This window comes from Syngnathus floridae, chromosome 3 (assembly GCF_059516105.1).
Source record: "Syngnathus floridae isolate MCC-2025c chromosome 3, RoL_Sflo_1.0, whole genome shotgun sequence".
NCBI lineage: Eukaryota > Metazoa > Chordata > Actinopteri > Syngnathiformes > Syngnathidae > Syngnathus > Syngnathus floridae.
Window position 1 is genome coordinate 14,377,446 of NC_142415.1, and position 19,704 is coordinate 14,397,149.

Sequence of the window (19,704 nt, forward strand, 5' to 3'; positions counted from 1 at the left end):
AAGTATTAACCTTGGCGGAGAAGGGTACGGTATTTCCCCATGTGGGATTATAATTCATAACATCTTTTCCTACCTCACCCAAAGACAGCAAAATGAATTCTGAACATGTTTCAGATTCTACCCAGAAATACTGCAGAGTACTGTACGGCATTTCTCTAATGTTAGTCATAAGATGCAGTCTGCTGTGTCGTATGGAGTAGATTCAGGATTATGGACATGGTGTCTCTGTATAGATAGGATTAAAGCTCTGTAAGGAGATCACAATATTAATATACATGCAGAAAGACAGGCTGAAATACAGCATCAGCGCAATACAGCTACTCACTTGCTACAACAATCTAATGAGATTGGATCCACAAGAGGCGGAATCATCAAGTCTGCCATTGCAAAGACAATGCTTAAATTTGACATTCATGTTGTTACAAGGAAACCAAAAATAGAAATCCATCCATTCTCTATGACCACATATACGTTGAGGGTTACGTTAACAATCGAAGCACTTTGTTTTGGATATTGCCAAACAAAACTGAGCATTATTTTCCTGGTAATGTAACTTTTCTTGAACCTATTGAAAAGTTGTGTTGGTGCACACGATTAAGGGGCTAGTGCACAGTCGTAGGAATTGATGCAGAATTGGTATAGTAACAGAAGACAAAACTCACACACAAAATGAATCATATTTTTTATTGAAATCCAACATATTCTGATGATTACTTCCCATTATGCATTGACATTAAAAATAAAATGGCACCATAAACTGGGAACCATAGCAAATTTTCCTCTGCACGCTGTTCCCTGAAAGTTGCATTACAATCCTAAAACAGTAGCGTATGATTCCAATAAACTTGCTCTGCCCCAGAATAACATATTTTATATCACGCTAAACTAAATCATCATTAATTCGTGCTGCTCTTAAATCATTGCATTCACCAAACACAGTCTACTATATAAGACGACGACATAGATTTTAATGCTGTTAGTGTAAACAACCTAAAATAGATCATGGTTGGATATGAAAACAATTTTCCACATACTGAAAAGACGTAACTCAACAAAATGAGACTTGTTGTGCAAAACAATAAGTTAAAATAAAAACAAAGATACTGTGGCACAACCATATCGATGATATTATAAAGAAAAAAAGGAAGCTCATTGATTTATTAGTAGATGGGTTCAACCTATAAACAGACAGATGAAAAATGGAAATGGTTTTGGTATTGACTACAAGTATTGCAGGACAATAAATTGGAGTAAGCATTCCTATTTCAGTCTGTGTGCATTGTGACTCGCTTGACATCAGTACAGTTAACGGTAAAAGTATTTTTGTGTACTGTATGTATACGTTTGTCAACGCGGTAGTGTTGTAGTGTTTGCTTTTCAAAGAGGTGGATAGTAAACTGGTGCGTCTTCATCACAGACACTGTACAGAGAGGAAGAGATCTCTTTCTCACAATCCAAGAGGGAGAAGTCGGGGCAGAAACAAATCTCGATCTGAGCCAAAACCTGCACATCGCCATCCTGGAAAACGCATCAAATACTGAGGTGAACTCAACACACTGTGAAAGAAATTTGTAGAGATTCCAACATTCATTTAAGACGCTCATACCTTAGATGGATGGACACATTGTATCTTAGGTGTGACGCCATAGAAGTTTTCTATGACTGCTTCAATTTGAGAAAACTACAAAATGAAAAACGCCATGCCACATCAAATAAAAACAACACAAATATAGAGTACATACTGCAATAATGATGCTCTAGTCTCGATTTGCGCGCAAATTTACGTTTTTGCAAAACAAGGTTAGTTATCAATCTGTTGTATGGAAGGCAACAAGCAAGGTTAATTGTGGCGTATGTCATTGAGTGGAAGAGTATTTCATAGTTTTGCTGTCGCAATGTGTCAGTGGCAAAAATACCTGCAGATGAGCAAAGGTGTAAATTTTGTAGCAAATAAAACAGTCTAAGACCAATTACTGAAAACTGGATAATTTGGATCACAGTTGCAGGCAATTATTGTTCTACACTTCTCTATGTGATGCATTCCAATACAATATGCTGTAAACAGAAATACTTACTTTGTAATATTTTTCAGATGGGATAATGTCAAATTTCCTCAGGATACTACAATGACAAAGACAGAAATAGAATTATACTGTGGACATTATCAAATGAACTGTAAACGTGTTTTGACAGTCTGCAAGTTTTCAGTACCTATTCAAGTCCACTTTATGGTACAGTTCCAGTGCTTTGCTGAAGTATTTATGTTGACTGTTAAGCGCAGGTGCTTTGGCAGCACATGTGCCATGTTTGGACCATTCGTACTTCCTGTAGCCATAGAATAGCATTTACTTTCCGGAAGTATAACAAATCATAAACACACTTCAGAGGTGATGAACTGTCTCCAAGTTAATCATTTCAATAGGTGAATTTTGATTAAAAGAAGAACTATTAACTGAATTACTGATCTTCTTACCAAAATCCAGATGATGCAGGTTTCAGTAAGTCAGGCCAAGACTTCTCCATGTCTGGGAGCAAGTCCTAAAAATAAACAAGAGTATTATTATCATCATCGTCATTATTATTATTATTATTATTATTATTATTATTATTATTATTATTATTATTATTATTATTAGTAGTAGTAGTAGTAGTAGTAGTAGTAGTAGTTACACTTACAAAAGAAAAGAAAATACCTTTATTTCAGATGTGTTGAAATGCCATGATGCATTACAAAGAGCGCCTTTGTTAGGCCTGCAAAATTACAGCATACATTTAATGTGACACATCAGTGTCATGTTTCATTACCTTAGAAAAGGAGAAGAGTGCACTAATGCATTTTTTTGTCATATTTCTGCATAATAATTATGAGAAATGGGCCATTTACAGACATAGGAAGTCATTCTATGACACACACACATACCAGAGTCCATGCAGTGTCCAGTAGGTGATGTTAGGATGATGACAGGCCTCCACCTGAAATTTATCACAAACTGATAATCTGATCTCATCACCTGCATTACACGTTCATAGCAACCACACAATTAACAGAGAACAATACAAAGATACATTCGTCCGATGAAAGAAAAACAGCACCCTCTGGACTGCATGGTGTCACAATCAAAAGCACAGCAGCCTCATGACTGAAATGTCATATGACCCCACAAGCTTCAAAGTTGAGTCAGTGGAAAAAAGCCCGTCAAAAATCAGCAACATTTGCCGCTGAGATTAAAAAGGTAAATGATTCATGGATTTGCACTACTAAAAGGCTGAAAGAAACTCACAGAACAGAAAGTGTTGGGCCAGTGGTGGGTGAGGATGAGTTTGGTCCACATGTGTCTACGGGAAAAATCAAACATGTATGCCACAGAGACAATTCTTAATAAATTTACTGAACATTAACAGACAAGAATGCAGTGCATGTACCCCCCCCCCCCCCCCTTGTACTTACGGGGGTGACATAGCAAAGGCAGAGACTGCTGCCAGACAGAACAGAAGAGGATACCTCAGACTCATGTTGAATCTAAAGATACAAGAAAAACTGTGAATAATTGTTGATCACTGATTATCAGCTTCTACACCAACCATCTAAGGAAACGCTAAAACTGATTAATACAATGTTTACTTGAGTCCTATTATTCCAAAGTAACTACTCTTAAGCACAATTTTTGGCTATTTACTCACATCTGTTGATAAACAATAACTGAATCTTTGCACTACGCTTTTATTTTCCTCAACAAAAACATTGCAAATGAAAACGGGCTGCGCAATTTGCAACAACAATAATAATTATTATTGTTATAACCCTAAAACTACTGGTACTAAACTGATCTATTATTTTAACCATTTGTTTAAACAAATACCAGCAGTTTCTCTGCATTTACAAAGACAACGATGCTCAGACATGACAACTTAGTTCTTTTACACATTACGTTTATTGCCCAGAATTTACAACAGCGGCTCAAGTTCGAAGTCCAATGTCAAAATGCGAGATACATAATGCATGAAATCGAAACGTTTGATGACTCACTGCAAAGCCAGTATGCTTCGCGTGGAACAACTTACTTTTTCCAATGTTGGGAAATTGCTTTGTGAAGGCTGCCGATTACTATCAGCTCATGTTCGCGTACGACACAGAGATGTTGTCACAGGACGAGTGCGGTTGTTTACGTTTTGCATGTACTTCCGTCTCCTACTGGTTGAGCCAATCACGAGTGCCGTCGACCACATTCATGGTCACGTGATACATTTGGCACTCCCTTTATGTACCGCAAAGTGCCTGGGGACGAAACATTATCGGCACTAATTTTGTCCAAAAAAAAAAAGGGCTGCATCCCTCAAACTACGTTTTTAAAGTACGAATGCGTTTTGTATGCTTAATTTGTGATTATATTTTGCAGTGTCACAATTCAGATGGTCAACTGACTATATTTAATGGGCCGCTTTTGTAAATGGTCTCTTTCACTAATTCATGTTCATCAGACAGGCTTGATTAAATGTAGGAATTGCCATGGGGCTCTTATTAAATTAATGAGTCATTATGATCTAATGCGAAAAATTAAGCTTGTCAGGAGAGCACAAAGAGGGAAACATTCACCGAGCTACAATCTGTCAGCAGGGACTGGAAGAAAATTACCACCACTTAGCTACCACAGAGCTTTGACTTACCAACTTGTCACTGTCTGCCAGCAACATTATGTGCCAAAAATAGAACTGGGCTTTATTGTCACAGTTCCAGCCAACAGGGGCTCCTTTTGACTCAATTTAGAGATGTCAATTCATCTCAACTTGTCACATATTTAGATTTTATTATTATTATTTTTTTTTACAATAGTTCAAGATGAAGTAAACAAAAATAAATCTGGACCATTGGTAATTAGTGATGAGTGATATTAGTCTCGTGTTAAGTCTTTTTCACAGGTTACTTACCATGTCAGGAATAGGGCAAGCTGTAACTGTAGCTTGTTTTATAAATAAGCACTGGCTGAGCTTCAGCATGCAACACACTAGTAAGACAAATCAGTAGAAAGATCCCAGCCTACACTACAGCATTACGTTGGCCTAATGCCATAATTGCCCAAGTCATTGTTACTTGACACATTACATCTGCGTGTTGTAGATTCTCAGTCAGCCAGGTCAAGGTGCACCGCAAAATTTGAATGGAGGCAACTGGACTTTTCTTTTTGTACAATTTGTTGTGTTTTCTTGTTTTATGGAAATGTTTAGAAAAAAAACGACTTCGATAATTAGGCATCAGTATATTAAATACAGTACACTAACTGCCATTACCATATGTCAGAAAATAATGTTTCACGGAAATAGCAATAAGGCCAAAACAAACATATATACGCAAGAATCAAAGTATTAATAGAGTTAAGTTGCAGTAGTGTGTTTCAGGCAAAAAATACATAATTTCACCCAAAAAAAGTCATAAATGTCTGCCTACATGTAGATAGACTTTTACTTGTAATATTTAAAAAAAATTCTCTGAATTCTCCCATTTATTTTCATTATAGTTCACTAACTTGTTTGAAGTAGTCCGACGTGTAGCTTGGACCATATATTTCCCCCCAACTGAAATTGCATTGGATATTCCTTACAACATTTCTCAGATTCTCCCCATTGTGCAGACCATCTTTCAAGAGTTCATCAGTTTTTCATCTCTGGGTGTTAAACTTACGTGCCAGAAACGCTAACAGACAATCAAAGAGACAACTGACTTGTTATAGTAGTTGTGTGTCTTGAAGGATCCTGGTTATATATAGGCACCTCTCTTTCCTTTTAAGGCCTCCAAAAAAGGCAGGTGGGGGTCCGTTGGAGACGCTGGAGGTTTAGTCGGCCCGGGACTGGTTTTAGGCTCCCCCGTGGATTTAGGTTGACAACTGAAGTCGCTGCTAAGGAAATCTCAAGGGGTGAGCAAAGCTTTGTCAAAACCTTATTTTATTTCCCCCTTGCTGTGTTTGGAATTTTAATGTACTTGTCTTCCAAATTGGGAGGGAGCAGGTGGGAACAAGAAATGTATCTGAGAAGGGGCGAGATGAGGTGTTGTACACTTGCACGCATAGATATGATAAAATAAAAGTGACATGTTTTAAAAGAGTCGTTGCAATATGTCTAAATCAGTGTTTGTTGTCCGATAAAACAAGAGTTATGGATGAAATGGACAGTTGTTTGCGTGTTCTCCATAGCAACGTCCTGGAGTCTTTCTGGCCTTTTGCTAAAGTTTTGTTTCAGGTCTTAAAAATAGAGTAATGCGAACCTAATGGGACTTTGTTAAACATCATATGCATGTTGTTTTAGCCATTGTAGGAATGGGACATGTTTGTACAGTTTTAGCTGAGCATTGCAGAGGTTTAGTGTTACAGACTGAGAGGTTCAAGTGTTGTTTTGGACAGTTGTACTTTTACAGTGTTGGCCAGAGGTGACGCACTGACAGGAGCAGCTACCTTTCAGTTTACTTCAGTTTCAACGCACATACAGGATAGTCAGATTTGTTGTTTTATTGTTCACTTCTGGTTGAAATGAGGCATAAAACAAACAAATGAACTACTCCCATCATTTTCATCTTCCCCATTAGAAAACTTTACTAGTGTGAACCTATGGGTCTTTGTCATTGCAAGGCAGCCAAAGAGAGATTATGTTTGAACCTGTCTGAACGTGCGTGGCCAAGTGTTCAAGTTCCATTTTGTTGATGGTGCTAACACAATACTGGAAATTTCACAAGGAACACTTGCACAATCTAATAATAACTTGTAGTTGCTCTACGTCATACTAAGAAGGGTCCAACATTTTGTTCACAATGTCAAAGGGTGAAGTATTACTTCTCAGAATGCTATTCTACACTTGGACCAAACCGCAAGTGGCCTGTAACATTAACATTTGTCATTTTAAATGGCTCTTTACACAATATGTTTGTGTGTGTTGTTATTACTGTGCTGTTATATTTGCAATAGCAAGTGATGTGTTGTAAGTACTATACAGTATATGTGTGTGTGCGTGTGTGTGCGTGCGTGCGTGTGTTGCCGATCCAACAGGTCAATATCCGCGGTGTCATCATGTGGGGCTTGATCAAGCGAGGGAGTTACAACCATGACTACCACCATAAACAGAGCCAGTATGTGCTTAAAGAATACAGCAGGTACAGGACAGCTACTTTGCAAAAACCAACGCTGTTTATGATTCTAATGATGCTGACTGTGTTCTTACTAAAAGTAGCAGCTCAGTTTAAGCGTTGCCTGAAAATGCAGCCATTCCAATGCAGCTAATAATATTTTCAAATGGTGAGCCCAATAAGAGACAAAATTGAAGAGCAGAGAAATTTACTTTATCGCAGTGTCCACGGCTACTTCAAGGTTTGAATAGTTTTAAACTGTCCGAGACTGCGTATGACAAGTAGCACAAGTCCTTTGAGGGTCCTGCCTCCTTTTAGGACTGAAGTTGAAATCAAACATTGATAGCCCAAAAGCCTCTGTTTTGGAGGGAATGGTTGTGTCCATTCTGATAGGCAGTAGCTGCTCAGTAAATGGGTGGAATTTAATGAGATAAGAAGAAAATGAGAAAGTGCTGCTCAATTGTGATGTTTGATTCCCACACGCTAACTCGAGGTTGCCCAATTCAGTTACGGCTTTTCACAACGACATTTTTTGCCACATTAATTCATAGTGCTTTGAATTTCTGTTTGCTGTCTTGTGCATGTTATTTGCTGTAATTCATTTTGCAAAGATGGCTTTCCCTAAGCTCCCCCACTTGTCCCTTGTTCTCTTTTTTTAACTCTTGCTTATGCATCCTGTCAATGCTCAAAACTGCCTTTTTTTTTTTTTGCTGTGGAAGCTGCTCATATAGAGCTAGTTTTCTTACCTATATTATTTATTTATTTATTAACCTTTAGTTTATTTTTTTGCCTTGCATTGAATCTAATTCCAAATAATGTGAATGTGATATTTTGCATGTGATATTATGTATGTGTACTGAATGAAAAAAATCTTAGTTCTCGACCTTTATCGGAATCTGCACCGACATTGAATGGGTTCTTTGGACCACGTTCCATCGACCCTAATATTTTTTACACAATTCCAAAAACATGTGAAACATAATATGGTATAAAAGAAATTACCAGTTTAAAAGTTAGAAGATATCCCTATGCATCAAAACACACTTACCAACTTGTCATTCACTTAAACGCAGATTTGCAGCTTTGGTCCCTCTGTCACCAAATAGTCTGTGACAGCCGTACTGCAGATTCCCATGGCAACGTATTTGACTACTGTTGTTAGCTTTCCTCTGAATTCCTCAGTCAAATTCTCTCTTCTACATTTAAAATGTAGCATTGGAATGATTTTTGCTCAAGGGTGTAAACATAGTCTAGACAACACCTTGCATAAAAAACACAGCTTTTGGGTCTATTGAAAACAGAATAACATTTGTGACAAGTAACTTGGTGAAAAAAAGATGATGATTTTGAAAGCTGCTAAATACACATACACCCTGATATGCAAAGTGCTGAAGTCCCGCTACTACAGCTATTGTTGGGGCGATTCTAGTGGTCGAGGCACCATCCTTGCCTCCCACATCAAGAGCTGCAACTTTTTTTGTGCTCCCCTTTTTTCTCACAACCCTCCTTGCATGCATGATATAAATCTCTCTGGAGTGCAACATAAATACAAGAGCATGTGAGATGATTTTTTATCAGGATAAGAAATAATTCAAAATAAAAATACCAAATACCGCTGACGGCTGCAGGGTTGGATTGGAGTAGTATGAAAGTAAATGGCAAATTTCTGTATTGTTGTGTCTTGTTAATGCATCTTGTAAAATATATTTTTGTGGGCATAATTTTAACATGAAGGCAATATTATAAAATATTTGCCAATATTAGGGAATTGCCAACTAAAAGCACCCATTCATTGCTTTTTCAAATGCCACATCTGTTATGAAGTGATTCAACTTTGTGTCTGTTGTTTAGCTCTGAGGAGACGTTGGACAGATATGAATATAAAACACGAGCCCACATTCGGGAAGTGGTAAGAATGTGCTCACTTCTTGTTTTTAAACTGATTTCAAAACTCACATCTATCAAGCACATAAATAAGAGAGCTGTGTGACAAAATAACCGCCATAGCATTTTCTGTTCAGTATATATGTTCAGGCTTGAGTTTCCATTTCCATTTAGTTAAACATGAGGATGCCACGCAAGTACGTGCGAGAGGAACCGATGATCAGGGGGCCATCCTTCCTGGTCAGACTCAGGTCGCACACCGTGTTTGAACACACTCCAATTAAACTTTTTTGTACTGTGGAAGGCTATCCTCTGCCTATTGTGAAATGGTGAGTAAAAAAAAAAAAAATTAAAAAGTACATAAATATGTACCATGTCTCAGTTCTACTATTTTTTTATTATTTTTTTTACTTAGGTATAAAGATGGTATGATCCTGGACATGTCATCTGGAAAGTATCTCGTTGAATCAAAAGGAGGAGTCCACTCTCTGGAGATTCCAAGGTACATTAAATAAGGACGATGTGACCAATTGCTTTGACAAGAGTTTTCTGCCCAAGTCCTAAAAGCCTCTGGGCCAGGCTGGGAGCATCATGGCACATAGTTTTCTCGAGGGAGGTTTGCGTATTTGCAGTCCCCTCCCCTCTTGGGAAGCTCAGCTGTTCAAGTGCTGACCTCAGTGTCACATGACACTCAAGGATTCCTTGAGTCATCTCGCGCTCCTCGGATCCAATCACCTTCATATCCTTCTCTTTTCACAAACACACAGTTTGAGAGCCTCCTATAAGTACTAATGGGGTTGGGTTTTTTTTGGGGGGGTGACATTAAAATGTCAAAGAATGGCCATACATGTCATTATAAACGCATGCAGAGCCTCAACATGAAAGTGTTACTTCAAGTCTCTAAATCCTTCAGTCTGCCAAGGCAAGTGTCACAGCAGAGTTAGAGCGCATGTTAATCATGCACATTCTTATCCAGAATTGCTTTTTGTCCAGCCCTCGCCAGGGACATCAGTAATCTTGTCAAGAATGCCGAGGAATTTTGATGACAGTGTGCAATAGGAGTGAGCTGTTAAGGCATTAAGAGATGAATATCAATTGTCAAGGTCAAATTCCAAATTCTATTTTATACAAGTGTATTTTTTTCCCCCCCAGATGTTCAACTGACGATACAGCCCAGTATACAGTTGTGGCTGGTAACATTCATGGACAAGCCACGAGTCAGGCTTCCATTATTGTGAAGAGTACGTCCTCCCACATTTTATTACCATATTAGACATTTTATACCATATTTAAATGTATCGCTAATGCAGGTTTTGGATTTCCTGTCTGTCATTACATTTATTTGAGTCCACAAAATGTGCAAGTAAATTTATTCACATGAAAAATCTTTGAGATGTTACCTTTTGTGCTATTCTAGCTTTTCTACATCTATTTCATTAACTGCCTTTTCCCCCCCCCCTTCATTACTTCGTATTGCTGGTTCACCATTACTTAAATAGGGGAAACAACTTTGATTTTTACTCTTGTAGGGTACAAGAAAGAAGATTTTTGTCCATATGGATGGATTCCTTACAACGGTATGTGTCAGGAAGTTATGGCAGCGGATGATATTTTTTGTATGGGTCAAATTTGGGTGATGAAAAGTTAATGAAACCCTGTTTTATAATTATAATAATTGAATGCTCATGTCATTTTCAATGGATTTCCTACCCTTTTTGTCATTTGACATTTTTTTTCACCCTGTTTTTCATAGTTTCAATGATTCCACAAATCCATTTCACTAAAATCCACATTACCTTTACGGAAAAGTTTGGCCCAGTGTTTGCTTCTGAAGGAGATTCGGCTACTCTGACCGCCGCCATGAACCTTGAGCCCAACCTGGCCAACCTGCAACCTGATGCACAGTGGTACAGAGATGGTAATTGATTACAAATTGGTCTTGTTTAATTTTCTTTTTGTTTGTCTTTTCTTTTTGTTTGCTGCTCTGCACGATTGCATTTCTTTATGTTTCTCAATTCCAGACACTCGTTTGTTTGATTCGAAATGGGTCAAAATTGAAACGGGCAGAGGAGTCAGCACCTTGACTATTCCTGACCTCTACAAAGAAGATGAAGGCTTATACACACTGCGCATGGTTACAAAAGGAGGCATTGCGCAACACAGTGCATTTGTCTCTGTTGCAGGTGAGGAATGGTGAACTAAATATTATATACATCCAACACCTTTAGCATGAATGAAACCAAAATTATAATGAAATTTTGTCAAATAAGTTGAAATTTCAATTCCATTTGCCCGGTGTTCTGCATCTATACAAATAATGACTCAATCAATGTCAACTTGTCACTTGCTGTGTAGACGGTCCTACCCCAGTCGCTGGTGCACCCGGTGCTCCAATGGACATCAAGATCCACGATGCCAACAGAGATTATGTCATTGTGTCATGGATGCCTCCCAATACGACGACAGAGGGACCAATTCTGGGATACTTTGTTGACAAGTAAGAGTTGCCATTGAGTAAACAAGAGCTATTCCCCAAATGTTGACCTTCTCACAGTAATGATACTACAGGGAAAAAAAACAGCTTAAAGCTAAATTATAAATATCAATAACGTCTCTGTATCCTTGTTCAGTTCAAGTTTTCTTTTCACTCAACTTTTCAGAAGTGAGGTTGGAACCGAAAACTGGACTCAATGCAACGATCAGCCCATAAAGATCTGTAAATATCCAGTGGCTGGCCTGTTTGAAGGACACTCGTACTGCTTCAGAGTCCGAACCGTCAACGCCAAAGGAGTCAGCAAACCTTCGCGCATGTCTGCACCCATCGCTGCGCTAGACCCGACTGAGTTTGGGAGGCTGCACAGTGAGTGGCACTGGAATACTAAGGGTTAAGGTTTCAAACTCGGGTTGATTAAAACAAAACAAAAAACAGTATATTGTACAGTAAATATTTTCTTTAGCAGTTAAAGTTGGCCTGTTTTAATTTTTCAGTGACTTTGCCATAAGTGTGAAGTGTTCTGTTTCCAACTATAGATGAATGTAATCATACTAAAATATTGAAGTAATAATCATGACTTTTGCTGTTTTTGTAGCTAAAAAACTTGGAGGAAATCTGGATGTCGTCTCTTGCCATGATGAAGTTGAAGGTGTGTTTTTTGACTTTGAATTTCTTGTATACATTTCTCCTTGTACAATGCTATTGGCAGTGAATTTTTGCTCCCTTACATACTTTGTGTAAAGCTGAAGGAGAACCTCCAGGTGCTCCATCGGGCGTTCATGCATCGGAAACTGACAGGACTTACATTGTTCTGAGCTGGAAAGCTCCGGCAAAATCCAGCAAGGCTCCCATGTGGTACTACATCGAAAAGGTGAGCCAGATATTTATCTCTTCTGACAGTCAGCCAATGATCACTGCTACTTTGGTTATCTAATGTCAGATACACACTCATAAATAATGTAAATGATTTTTGCATTTCAGTGACAGAAAACGATTATCCAATAGTACATGGAGTAACAATGGTTGTCTCTTTCGCTGCAGACTTTGGCAGACAGTGAGGCGTGGCAACGTGTCAACACTCAAGTCCCAATTCGCTCCCCTCGTTACGCTGTCTTTGACTTGTCAGAGGGTAAACAGTACAGATTCAGAGTCGTTTCTGCAAACATGTATGGATGCAGTGAGCCGTCAGAACCAAGTCGACCTATTGAAACCCAAGAGATTAAAGGTCTTCAATCGTGTTCATGTCTTTCCGTCAGTATCCATCATGATTGATGTGATGACAACGTTAATACTGTTGCTTCATTCCTTTGGCATCAGGTGTCCCTTCAGCGCCGGGTCAGGTCATTGCAACTCGGGAAACCGACACCTCTGTCCTCATTCAGTGGGCTCCTCCAAAAGAACCCAATAATCTGATTGGCTACTACATCGACCAGTGTGTAAAGGGTTCCAAAGACTGGACCTCAGCCAACCACAAACCACACAAGAGCACTAAGTACGTTTGCAGTAAACAAAACAAAAAATCTCAGGCAGAGATTTTGGAGTTTTGATTAGACTCAATGGCTCTGGTGATTATTGAATAGTGTGAGACCCATGTGACACTCTCGTTACAGGTTTGTGGTTAGTGGTCTTACCACCGGAGAAACCTACGTGTTCCGTGTCCAGGCTATCAATGAGATAGGCCTCAGTGAGGAGTCCCAGGAGTCTGCACCACTCACAGTCAAGGCTGCCCTCAGTTCGTATTTCCTCATTTTGAAATTAAAATTAGTTTCATATTCTGTGTTATTGCTTGTATCACTGCTTTTTAATTCATTCTTAAATTTTCCATCTAGCCACACCTTCCGCGCCTTATAAGATTGCTTTGGTGAACTGCGATGGACATTCAATGGTCCTGAGCTGGAAGAAGCCCCTTCACTCCGGGGGAGCATCAATTAAGGAATATTATGTCGATAAGAGACGTAGTGGAACAGAGTTTTGGAGGGAGATCAATATTCCACCAATTGCTGAAAGACTTTTCAAGGTAATGTATAAAACCTTAAATATACTATACTAGAGGTCCCCAACCACCGGGCCGCGGACCCGTACCGGTCCGTGGGTCACTTGGTACCGGACCGCCAAGCCGCACAGGAAAAAAAAAATATATATATTTCTTTTTATCGACGATCAATTAATTCAGGTCAAGACACTCGTCCCGGTCACGTGACAAGTTTCCCCAGTCAAAGCTAGCAAAAATGAGTAAGAATTCATTTTGAAAATTATAAAAAAAATTGGCCATTCTCTCCCAATTACATCAATCGGTTCAGGTCAAGACACTCGTCTCGGTCACGTGACGTTACCTCAGTTGAGCCCACGAAGCAAGCAAAAATGAGCAAGAAACAGAGATGTTTGGAAAGCTTCTTCGTAAAGGGAAAAAAGCCCAATGAGATGGGATTTTTTTTTACCTCATCTAATATGTATCAAGCATACGATCTGGTGTTATAGAACAGCCTAGACAAGTAAATAACAAAAAGAAAAGAAAACTTGTAAAAGGTACTACCTTATGTTTTTCCTTGTTGAGAGAAGCGCGTAATGCAATGCAGATAGTAGTTTGACAAGCATTAGTACATTCATGCCAAGCACATTTCAAAGGGGTTTGGGAGTCGAACACTAAATCCGAGGTGTTCGAGCCCAGCGACGGAGCCACTCGCCAAACGTGCCGGCTCGGCGGTCATTCCGCTTTCACTTCGAGTCATTCTTATCGTTCAGTATTTCGTTCGGCGCACGATGGGTAGGTACAAAATAGTCGTGAGTGAATGATTCGTTCAAAATAACTAATTTCTTCAGTTCATATGACTTCAACCAGCAAGTGTCAGTAATGCGCATTGAAGCTGGTGCCACCTCGCCGTAAAACAAAACGAAGAAGAAAATGACGTAACTTCCCGTTCACGAACGAGTAGTGAATTGCATTTCCCGTTCCAACCGAACGGATCTGTGAGTGAACGAGTCAGTGATTTGCATTTCCAGTTCATCGCGAGAACGGATCAGTGAGGGAACGGAGCCTGATTTTCCCGTTCGAGAAGAAAGAACCACTCACTGAAACACCACTTCTTTTATGCACGTTTTCTCCAACCTAACGGCTAACTTTGATGCATGAAGGGATGCGCCGTTATGCAACAACGGGGAGATTATGCTTCTCTTTGGGTAATCTTGATTTTATAACACTTATAGTAGTTTTTCAATAACGTGTATGCATATAGTATATGCCTAAATATTGTTATCCAATATATCTACTGCAATTTCACATTAGATTGCTGGTTTGAAATTTACTTTTAATATTATTATTATTACTTTTAAATAAACACTTATGTTAAAACTTGTCTGGCGTTTTATTCCTTTTATATTCGCCAATTAAAACATAAAAATCTGACATTTGGTTAACTGGCTTATATGACAATATGTGTTTTACGTTGTTATAGGAGTTGGTGTCCCCCAAAGTAACAAATGTCGGCATAACGAATGTTTTTTTCAACCTTTTATTCAAACACATTCGGTATAATAACACCATCAACTACAATCCAACAAATAGAAAATTAAAACATCAATGTCGGCATAATGTGTGTCGGCTGGCATAGCAGCAACGCTGTCTGTCACTCACTCGTGAATCTTCGCGAACGAACCTGAAAATGGTGGTGTACCTAATGGGGTGTCTGTGTGATGTCACAGATCAACCAGCCAATCAGGAGGTGGGGGTGAGGGCGGGTGTGGCACTTTTCACTTTCACTTAAGCTTTTTCCCTAGTAAAGTGGCCTGTGATTAGGTCCACCTCATGGACACTTCAATAGGTACACTACACGGTAAAAATGAATAGATGAATAAATAAATAAGAAAGTGTAGTGAACGATTCGGTGAACGATTCTTTTGAACAAATCTTTTGAATGAACCAATTCTAAAGATTCAGTTCACTTAACTGGAATGCACATCACTAGCACAAAAGAGTGCAGACGGCCAAGGGCTCCCAGGTTGAAATTGCCAACTGGTTAGTGACATGGGCTCTTGCCCGCTAAGAACTTGGTTCGATCCCAGGTCTGCGAATGCACCTAAGTCTGCTTTTACTGTGCAATTAACCCTTTATTAATTCATTTATTTTTTTACCCCATGGTCAAAGCTTAAATGAAAGTGAAAAGTGCCACACCCACCCTCACCCCCGCTTTCTGATTGGCTGATCTGTGACGTCACTTCGACACTCCATTAGGTACACCGCCATTTTCATGTGTACCTAATAACAGGCCACTTTATTAGGGAAATATCATGGTCAAAGGTCATAGGTATCAAGCTTTAGTCCTCGGGGCCGCGTTCCAACATGTTTTCCAAGTGACCCTCGTTAAGCGCACCTGCGTGAAAAGTTTTTGGTCACTTTCACGTTCTGCAGGAGCTAAAACTTTTCACGCAGGTGCACTTAACGAGGGAATCCCACGGACACTCCATTAGGTACACCGCCATTTTCAAGTGTACCTAATAACAGGCCACTTTATTAGGGAAATATCATGGTCAAAGGTCTCAGGTATCAAGCTCTAGTCTAAAATGGTGGTGTACCTAATGGAGTGTCCGAGTGATTCCCTCGTTAAGTGCACCTGCGTGAAAAGTTTTTGGTCACTTTCACGTTCTGCAGGAGCTAAAACTTTTCACGCAGGTGCACTTAACGAGGGAATCCCACGGACACTCCATTAGGTACACCGCCATTTTCAAGTGTACCTAATAACAGGCCACTTTATTAGGGAAATATCATGGTCAAAGGTCTCAGGTATCAAGCTCTAGTCTAAAATGGCGGTGTACCTAATGGAGTGTCCGAGTGATTCCCTCGTTAAGTGCACCTGCGTGAAAAGTTTTTGGTCACTTTCACGTTCTGCAGGAGCTAAAACTTTTCACGCAGGTGCACTTAACGAGGGAGTCACACGGACACTCCATTAGGTACACCACCATTTTAAAGTGTACGTAATAACAGGCCACTTTATTAGGGAAACATCATGGTCAAAGGTCATAGGTGTCAAGCTCTACTCCTTGGGGCCGCATTCCAACATGTTTTCCAAGATTCCCTCGTTAACTACACCTGCGTGAAAAGTTTTAGCTCCTGCAGAACGTGAAAATGACCAAAATCTTTTCACGCAGGTGTGTTTAACGAGGGTAACTTGGAAAACATATTGGAACGCAGCCCCTTAAGGACTGGAGGTCTCTCGCTCGGTAAGAACTTGGTACGATCCCAGGTGTGAGCATATATCTAAATGTGCTTTTAGAATTGGAACCTCGCATTGTATGCATATGCAAACAAATGCTAGTATTTATGTATAAATACATAAGGTGGCCCAGCCCCCAAGTTGGCAGCGCAAACCAATGGATCACGCCCACTACCTAGAGGGCGGGGTGAAATCTAATAGTGTAGGGGGGCCTAAATAATAAATACTTGCAATTGTTTGCATATGCGCACAAAGCGAAGTTCCAATTCTAAAAGCACATTTCGGTATATGCTCGCACCTGGGATCGAACCAAGATCTTACCAAGTGAGAGCCCGTGTCACCAACCAGTCAGCTATTTCGACCTGGTAGCCTTTGGCTGTCTGCACTCTTTTGTACTAGTGATGTGCATTCCAGTTCTCAAGTGAAAATCTTTAGAATCACAGGCCACTTTATTAGGGAAAAATCATGGTCAAAGCTTAACTGAAAGTGAAAAGTGCCACACCCACCCTCAAACCCACCTCCTGATTGGCTGGTTGATCTGTGACGTCATTTGGACACTATTAGGTACACCGCCATTTTCAGGCTCGTTCACAAAGATTCATGAGTGAGTGACAGACAGCGTTGATGCTATGCCAATTTTGTATTTGTTGGATTGTAGTTGATGGTGTTATTATACCGAATGTGTGTGTTTGAATAAAAGGTTGAAAAAAACATCCGTTATGCCGACATTTGTTACTTTGGGGGACACCAACTCTTATAACAACGTAAAACACATATTGTCATATGAAGCAGTTAACCAAACGTCAGCTTTGTATGTTTTAATTGGCGAATATAAAAACAAGGAATAAAACACCAGACAAGTTTTAACATAAATGTTTATTTAAAAGTAACATTATTAATTATTATTATTATTATTATTATTATTATTATTATTATTATTATTAATAAAAGTAAATTCCAAACCAGCATCTAATGAGAAATTGCAGTAGATATATTGGATAACAATATTATGCATACACCTTATTTAAAAACTACTATAAGTGTTATAAAATCAAGTTTACCCAAAGAGAAGCATAATCTCCCCGTTGTTGCATAACGGCGCATCCCTTCATGCAATAAAGTTACCCGTTAGCATGGAGAAAACGTGCATAAAAGAAGTGGCGTCTCAGTGAGTGGTTCTTTCTTTCCTTGGCAAACCAACCGTACGTCGCCATTCTGGCTTACATAGTTCACGCCAGGAGACGCAACACGTTCACTGACTGATGCGTTGATGCACGGGAAGGCAGTTCACCCATTAACTCGATCGCGAACGGGAAAGTCAGGATTCGTTCCCTCACTGATCCGTTCTCGCGAAACTGGAAATGCAAATCACTCACTCACTGACTAGTTCACTGCAATGCAATTCACTACTCGTTCGTGAACGGGAAGTTACGTTATTTTCTTCTTCGTTTTGTTTTACGACGAGGTGGCACCAGCTTCAGTGCGCATCACCGACACCTACTGATTGAAGTCATATGAACTGAAAAAAAGAACGAATCACTTTAAAAAATGATTTCACTCTCGTTTGCTGAAAAAAAAATAGTTCTTTTGAACGAATCGTTCACTTACGAGCCAACACTACCATTAAACTATATACGGAATTTCCATACAAGACAAGCGACCCATAGTGTAGTGTTTCGTGCTCTGGACTCTCACCCCAACGACATGAGTTTAAATCCCAGTGATACCAAAAATATTTTATCATGGAAAATTTTGCAACACAATTGCTCGTGTGCTGCCCCATCAAACCATACACCTCCCTAAAGCTTGGGGCAAGGGTTGGGGCTGGGGTTAGGGGTAGAGTTAGGACGAGGGTGAGGGCTGGGGTTAGGGCTAGGGTTAGGTTTGGGGCTAGGGTTAAGGCTAGGATTGGGGCTAGGGTTGGGGCTGGAGTTAGGGTGAGGGCTAGGGTTAGGGCTAGGGTTGGTCCTTGGGTTAGGGTTAGGGTTAGGGTTAGTTAGTAATTAAAGATAAGTAATTACTAATAAATAAATAATTAATAAAAAATATGTAATTTAAACTTGTTTAATATGCCAGTCGTATCATTTTATTTCATTGCATTTATATATTTATTATAAATGTATTATTTATTAATAGAAATTTACTATTTATATAAGGCCGATCCGTGAAAATATTTCTGATACGTAACCAGTCCGTGGCACAAAAAAGGTTGGGGACCACTGATCTATACTACTAATAGCGACAAACTTTTCATGTGCATGCATAATTAAATAACTGTGGGAGTATACTCTCTTTGATTGAGAGTGGCTTTCCCATTTTATAGGATAACATCTTTGCCTTCACTGACAGGTGGAGGCATTGACAGAAGGAGCGGTCTATCAGTTTCAAGTGTACGCGGCCAATCTGATTGGCCTGAGCCCGCCATCCAACCACTCAGCCGACTACATTTGTGAGGCCTGGACAATGCCTGAACCAGGTTAGCTGTGTTTGTTCTACACTGAAATGAAGAGAGAATGTGCAAATAAAGTATCCATGATGAATGATTGAGTGATTCAATTTTGAATCTTGATTGTGTGTGCTGTGCTTCAGGTCCTGCTTATGATCTGGATTTCTGTGAGGTTAGAGATGATTCTATGGTGCTCAAATGGCAAAAGCCCGTCTATATCGGCTCCGGACCTGTCACTGGTTATTATGTGGAGTATGCTAAGAAGGACACTGATGAATGGACTACAGCCAATGACACACCTGTCAATCAATGCTTCTATAAGGTAGGGATATCTGGTAATGTGCTTATTCTGTTGTTGCTTTTTGAACCTTCATTAGGAAGTAAGTAACGATTTGTTCATTCCAAACAATAGGCCTGTTTCTGTATGAGACATTTTCCTACCTCATCTCAGACATTTATGAACTGGATCTCAATGAATCAAATGTCCAGGTTGCTTCAATTACAGTCCTGATAGTTGTGTTTTTGTTTTCACCATTACCAATGGTTTTGCACCGCTACTGTGACA

General features: G+C 39.5%; 2 protein-coding genes across 4 annotated transcripts in view; one reads left to right on the forward strand and one right to left on the reverse strand.

The window, feature by feature from the left end:
• Nucleotides 1-670: 670 nt before the first annotated feature.
• Nucleotides 671-4,199, reverse strand: rnaset2 (ribonuclease T2). The gene is made up of 10 exons (XM_088370794.1): nt 4,063-4,199; nt 3,449-3,520; nt 3,282-3,336; nt 2,921-2,973; nt 2,694-2,751; nt 2,474-2,538; nt 2,212-2,325; nt 2,076-2,121; nt 1,607-1,681; nt 671-1,518 (listed from the first exon to the last, which is right to left on the reverse strand). The coding sequence occupies exons 2-10, from the start codon at nt 3,511-3,513 to the stop codon at nt 1,378-1,380; spliced, it is 672 nt and encodes a 223-aa protein (XP_088226920.1). The 5' UTR covers nt 3,514-3,520; nt 4,063-4,199; the 3' UTR covers nt 671-1,377.
• myom2b (myomesin 2b) overlaps nt 1,399-19,704 on the forward strand; it is a 28,848-nt gene continuing 10,542 nt past the window's right edge. The window contains exons 1-20 of one of the 3 annotated variants that reach the window (XM_088370785.1): nt 1,399-1,542; nt 5,784-5,909; nt 7,032-7,135; nt 8,960-9,017; nt 9,167-9,321; nt 9,408-9,494; nt 10,145-10,233; nt 10,522-10,569; nt 10,746-10,910; nt 11,014-11,175; nt 11,348-11,489; nt 11,653-11,852; nt 12,082-12,135; nt 12,230-12,357; nt 12,528-12,711; nt 12,804-12,978; nt 13,097-13,218; nt 13,316-13,503; nt 19,043-19,169; nt 19,283-19,461. In XM_088370785.1, the coding sequence (XP_088226911.1) occupies nt 7,053-7,135; nt 8,960-9,017; nt 9,167-9,321; nt 9,408-9,494; nt 10,145-10,233; nt 10,522-10,569; nt 10,746-10,910; nt 11,014-11,175; nt 11,348-11,489; nt 11,653-11,852; nt 12,082-12,135; nt 12,230-12,357; nt 12,528-12,711; nt 12,804-12,978; nt 13,097-13,218; nt 13,316-13,503; nt 19,043-19,169; nt 19,283-19,461 (2,346 nt within the window). In that variant the 5' untranslated portion in view covers nt 1,399-1,542; nt 5,784-5,909; nt 7,032-7,052. The remainder of the gene's footprint in view (nt 1,543-5,783; nt 5,910-7,031; nt 7,136-8,959; nt 9,018-9,166; nt 9,322-9,407; nt 9,495-10,144; nt 10,234-10,521; nt 10,570-10,745; nt 10,911-11,013; nt 11,176-11,347; nt 11,490-11,652; nt 11,853-12,081; nt 12,136-12,229; nt 12,358-12,527; nt 12,712-12,803; nt 12,979-13,096; nt 13,219-13,315; nt 13,504-19,042; nt 19,170-19,282; nt 19,462-19,704) is intronic. The other 2 variants (XM_088370786.1, XM_088370787.1) reach the window with 2 other exon arrangements.

Excerpts from the sequence above, each read along its gene's own strand:
- rnaset2 (XM_088370794.1), bottom strand. The coding sequence starts at position 3,513 with ATGAGTCTGAGGTATCCTCTTCTGTTCTGTCTGGCAGCAGTCTCTGCC. Across the intron at positions 2,974-3,281 it reads GGCCCAACACTTTCTGTTCT|GTGGAGGCCTGTCATCATCC; the intron begins GTGAGTTTCTTT and ends GATAAATTTCAG. Across the intron at positions 2,752-2,920 it reads TGGACACTGCATGGACTCTG|GCCTAACAAAGGCGCTCTTT; the intron begins GTATGTGTGTGT and ends GTAATTTTGCAG.